This window comes from Dipteris shenzhenensis, chromosome 29, assembly GCF_047967505.1.
Source record: "Dipteris shenzhenensis isolate YYH24624 ecotype China chromosome 29, Dip_SZ_1.0, whole genome shotgun sequence".
NCBI classification, from domain to species: Eukaryota; Viridiplantae; Streptophyta; class Polypodiopsida; order Gleicheniales; family Dipteridaceae; genus Dipteris; species Dipteris shenzhenensis.
Genome location: NC_141624.1, coordinates 46952329 through 46957960, shown reverse-complemented (window position 1 = coordinate 46957960; position 5632 = coordinate 46952329). Strand labels below are relative to the sequence as shown.

General features: G+C 47.7%; 1 protein-coding gene across 1 annotated transcript; it reads right to left on the bottom strand.

The window, feature by feature from the left end:
• Positions 1-382: 382 nt before the first annotated feature.
• On the bottom strand, positions 383-3662 carry LOC147882932 (uncharacterized). The gene has a single exon (XM_087400715.1). It carries the CDS (start codon positions 3537-3539, stop codon positions 1143-1145), a length of 2397 nt encoding a protein of 798 aa, XP_087256841.1. The 5' UTR covers positions 3540-3662; the 3' UTR covers positions 383-1142.
• Between the last annotated feature and the right edge of the window lie 1970 nt (positions 3663-5632).

Here is a 5632-nt window from a genome sequence, read left to right as displayed (position 1 = left end):
GACTAATTTCTAGTGGAAAAGTCACTTGGCTCGCTCCTTCACTGCATGATACAAATTTGGGAAGAGCAAGTACCAATCAATACGCTACTTGGCTTGCCAATTCATCAGCTGCATTTAAATTTGGAGGGTCAAAGCCACGAAATCACCATAGAGCTAGTGATGTGAGGTTAAAGGTAGAGGAGAGAACTGTAGTGATAAGAAAGCGTGAGAGAGAGGGAGGAATGGGTACTCAAAAGGGGAGGAGGGGGAGAGGGTGCGTCCGAAGAGAAGAGCGATGTCTTTGCTACAAGTGGGCAACATACAGGACGGAGGCAACCGGAGGCAAATGGAGCCATTGGAAGAGTTTGTGAAAGTTCACACAATTATAAATACCCCCCTCTTGGCAACCATGATTCACCAAAATATACAACGCTGACATGGTAGGCTCCTAAGCAAAATAATATGATATTACATTGCTGGCAACTGCCCATAATTTTGGGAATACGCTCTCGGAAATATCATGAAGCCCCTGCTAGAACTTCCAAGCTGTTATAGCAGCTCTCGCTGTGCTATCGCTGTGCTACTAGTGCCAGGAGTTTCAAACAATCACGAGACTTTTCATGATCTGAATTCTGCTTGAGCATTCAAGCAATGTCCGGGAGCAGGAGGCGAAGAAAGAACTGCCACAGTCTAGACACTCCAGGTGAATAAGAGGGGAGTGTTGTGAAGGTGATGGGGGAGGAAGCACATGACATGATGCTCTACGGCCCTAGGCAAAAGGCATTGATGTGATGCAAACGTCTGAGTAGATAGAAGATGCATCGGCTTTGATCTGGTGCGAGCGGACAAAAACGAAAAGTGACCAGAGATCTTTCCCTCTACGCAATTATTGTAATACAGGTGTTAGAGTTGCCTTCAATGGAATCGATGTTGCCCACTTTTAGACTTCCTGAATCAGAGGCTAGAGTAACGAGTTCACAGTGCATCTTTGTCTCTGGCTTCGGGACAGAGCATAACAAGACTTGATTTCCCTCCTCAAACCTCCCATATAACAAAGATCGGGGCAGCAAACCTTGGATTGCGTCCAGCTGGGTGGGAAGAGCTTACTTATGTACTGTAGTCGTGAATTGAACAGGGAAGAAGATTGCTACCACTAAAGCGAATTAGGAAGTTAGTTTCACAGGTTCAGATTTGCACCTCTGTAGTCGGAATGCGGATGACAAAGAGCCTGGTTCTCTTCCACTGGCTGCTTTGAGCAGCCGAGCACAGCTTCCCACCTCGTGGAAATGAGACATGGCCTTGAGCATGGCTTTTTTCTGTTGCTCGTCTGCGTCTGGGAAGGATTTCTCGTGGTCTGTCAAGGTGCTCTCTGGGGCATCTATAGAAATTTTCAAGGCTGTCAAGTTGTATCTGAAGACTAGGAGGCTGTTTGCAGTTGAAGCTGAAGAACATAATGCTGGAGCTGAGTGATGATCCGCAGCTGGACACCTAGCTTGTTGGGCTTCTTCGATTCTACAGTTGACCTTATCTTGCTTCATTTTCTCTGCTTCATCTGGGTTCTGCAACAGTATATGCTTCTCCATCTCTGCCTCCTTGGTGTCCCTAGCTGTGGTCTTCCTTATTGGCTCGCCAGCCATATCCTCAGCAAGGGTTGCCTTACCCTCTAAATTGCAGGTCCCCATCTCCACTCTTTGTAATGCATGAATGGAGCCTTTGCTCAATGAGTGATTCCCTTCATTTCCTTCAGCAACACAACGCCTCTCGCTGCCAAGTGACCTTAATGTCGACAAAGGAGAAATGGCATCCCTTTTGTCAATATCCCTTCCATCTTCATCCACTATCTTTGTCTTTCCAAGCTCATGTCCTGAATCATGAGTCGTTGCAGCCGCTCTACAGCTGCGCCATAGAGCAGCTTCAACTTCTGCGTCTAGCCACTCTGCAGGAGCAGCTCCCTGTGAAGTGGGCTCTGTCTTCTCCCTCGGAGGTTCGGTTACCTTGCAGCTCTTCCACAGGGAAGCTTCAAGCTCCGTATCAAGCCACTCCTTTCCCTGCCTCTCCGGTCTCTTGTCGCGTTCCTGTCTTCGAAGACTGTCCCAGAGCCAAGTTTCTGGGACCATGTCCAACGAAACTTTCAGAGCCTCAGACTCCGATCTCTTACTGGAGGCCGCATTTGCAAAATCCGGCACAACTAGTTCTTCTTGGGCCTTTGGTGCCTTACTCACGTTTGCTTCTTGCGGGACACGGTCGATTGGCTTCACGTCCTGCGATATTGCTTCTGACTTCTCTCTCTCCGCAAGGACAATATGACGCGTGGAGCTGCTTAACGCCTGTACGCCGTTGGAACGAGTCAAGCTCAAAGAAACTGATTTGCATCTTTTCAAGAACGATTTCTGAATGGTGGATGCGGCAGTCGGTTTTGGTAGATCCTCCAGTAGTTCAGCCTGATCCTTCTCGAGGTGCCCATTGTCTGTTGTCGTGCCCAGGTCTGACTCAGGGTACTCTTTATCTTTTTCACTCGAGCTTCTTACCCTGCACTGAGCCGGGGCGGAAGTGCTTCTCATCAGGATGCTATTGACCGAAGGAGAAGGCATGTTTGCTTGTTGATCATCCCCGTTGTGTCGCATGAAAAGCACGCCATTTCGTGTTGGGGGGTCAGGCTCGAAACTGTCCTGTTCTTCCTCCTGTGTTTCTAAAATAGGATCTTGATGCTCGGCTGCATTGGCGCTCGTTGTGTCTGTGACTTCAGGTTCATCTTCTAGGGCAGCTTGTTCCTCTACAACTTCTAAGTTAGCTCCCGAATGATCCTCTCTTTCTGCTCGGCTCGGGATGGATTTCTGCGCTTCCATCTCGAAGGAGGAGCAGGCCGAGGCTTGCACTTCGATCTGCTTCTCTATATTTTCCTTGGAGTCATGCTTCGCATCCGTCTCTTGAATGAGAACAAGCGACTTCGCAAAGACTGTTCCACAACTCTTTTTGTCCCCTCTGAAAGATGGCAAGCTTCCATAGGAATCACAAGGTAATCCGAAGCATGAAAAGTCTTTTCCGAAGCTAGAGCAAGCAGAAGAAGTATGCTCTTTCTTAGATCTGGATTCCAGACCTGGTTTCACTAGGATGCCCGGGATTGGACTTGATCTTCCGGGCGAACCAGATTCGTTGCGGCTCTTGAGCCTGCGCTGCTCGCCTTTCAGAGGAACCTGCTTGTTGCCTTTCTTTTGCTTTACTCTTACTTGGCCGATGCAAGTGACTTTAGGAGACGTAGGCTCCTCGCTTTCGTATCCCTGTTTCTTAGCGGCCCTTGAGAAGATAGAACTAGATAGGGCTTTACCTCGGCGTCCAGTTTCTATGCCCTTCTCTCTGGCGGGGCTGAGAACCGGCCTCGGCACTAAATTCAGAGACGTTCTCGGTGCAAAGCAAACGAAGAGATCGTTGCCCGATCTTTGGCCCCTACTTCCCTTGGACTTTCGTTGGCTGTCAGACCGCGATAGGGTGTCTCGGGCATCCATGCTAGACGACCTTCCAAGTGCAGCTGCTGCTTCGGGCAGGCTCTCCTGAGCAGCCATTGCGAGGAAGGACCAGAACAGCTGATCTTGGAGTTTGCAAGAGGCAGCAACTCCCAGGATCGGAGAACGAGCGGAGCCTGAGGAGTGAGGACCGAGCCAGGGCTGAGGGGAGTGCAGTGCCCTGCGCCGCGCAGGTCCTAAAAGGAACGCCAAGTTCCAACGAGTGCAAGTTGCGTGCATGCATGCATATTTGCATGGCGATCGATCAAGTGAATGCGCCTGTCTTGTAACAGGGCGACCAGGGAGCCGATGCACGGCGTGAATCTCGACCCTGGAGCGCAGTCGTCAGTCGTCACTACTGACTCGTCAGCTGCTCTCTCAGCTTTTGTGTGTCTGGAGACTGCGCCTCGTCAAAGCAGGCTCTGATTGATTCAAACACATTTTCTTTTGATTCAGGTCTCCTCCATCCGATCGGTGATTGGATTCGCGAGTCGCCGTGTGGCCCTCAAATCGCATCGTAATAAGAATCTTGATTCTTGACAGTGTTGAAACCCTCCCTAGTACCTACTCACATGTTTCGGCCGGCGTCTTCGTTGTCGTTCGTTGGATTTTCTGCTACAGATCGACGCAGGGCCAGATGAGAGGCTCATGATCTCACTTGTTCAAATTGCCATTTAAGTAGAGCCCAGCAACGAAGCAAGAACATGCGTCTTCCAGCAAGAACATGGCAATTTGCAAATCAAACATACCACCACTCGCTGTCTGTGAAATCGACGCTTTGCCATACATGATACAATAAACAAAGACTCTCTCTCTCTCTCTCTCTCTCGCCAAGTGCACACAAGCCTTGAAATGTGCCCTTGGTGAGACATTGAAGGTGCACTTGCAACTTTGTGTGAGGGTCACTCCACACGAGATCTAAAATGGGAAGCTAGTGTGACTCTCAAGCTCGAGCGATATAATCTCACGTGAATAAAATTCAAGATGCATTTAATGATCTGACTCACCTCATTGGACCGTCTCACCATCTACAGGGACCCTTATGTGAGAGCCGAATAGTGGCAACAGTTCATTGGATGGAGAGACCAAGCTCTCAGTCAACTCTACAACAACATTGAAGGCAATGCTTTGAGCCACATTGAAGAAGTTGATTGGTTGGAGGAGCAATGGGGCACCAATGCTTAAATTTGCATTGCCAATTTGAGCATCAGTGGTGCTCCAAATCAACATCCCAACCACACATTAGTTGCTCTGTGTGCACTAAGCCCCAAAGAGCTCATTTCAGAGTTCTCAAAGGAGAGTGCAGAGGAAGATGATTAGCTCAAGACAAAGTGGCGCACTGATGCGACTTTCAACACCTTCAAAAATCAAGTTACAATTTTGCGTATTGGAGGCGATTTTGTTTTTGCTGCAATCGCGCTCTGGTGCACATTTTCCAATGTGTGTGTACTGGCCCAAAGCCAGTTGCTTTTCTGCTTGCAACGTGAGGCTAGGGCTGCTCGAACCCTTTGAATGCATGGGTAAAGAACATCTCATCACAGCGCTTGCATACCAATTCATGAAATTGTGGATGATAAGCAAGAAGATGAGAGTGCTTAGTCTCTCTAGACATCAGCTATATACATTCACGATATTGTGTAACCTCTCTCTCTCTCTCTCTCTCTCTCTCACACACACACACACACACACACACACACACATACACACACACACACACACACACACACAGAGTATTATAAAGCCTCCTATTTTGACATATATATAGGTAATTCTTTATATGCTTGTAAAAGTTTTTGATTCAAATTCTCCAAAAATAGTGTTGATATTACATTTAATTTGAAATGGGTTTTCATGAACATTATATCATCTTGTGGAACAAGTTGGCTTGTAGCACATTGTTAATTAATTTACTTAGAATGCCACAAGGCTTTGAGGTTCTTTACGATGGCTAAACATTCATGTTTTCGATGTTGCCATTTCACATGAGTACATTGCACATGATGATGCAATGTACCTCAACATAAGCATATTCTTGTTTGAATCCCCTTAAGCTTCTTCAATTTCCTTTTGGCTTCTCCTTCTCTCTCTATGCACACCTCCCCACTACCCGTTTATAAAGTTAGCATCATGAATTCCGTACACATACCATGGCT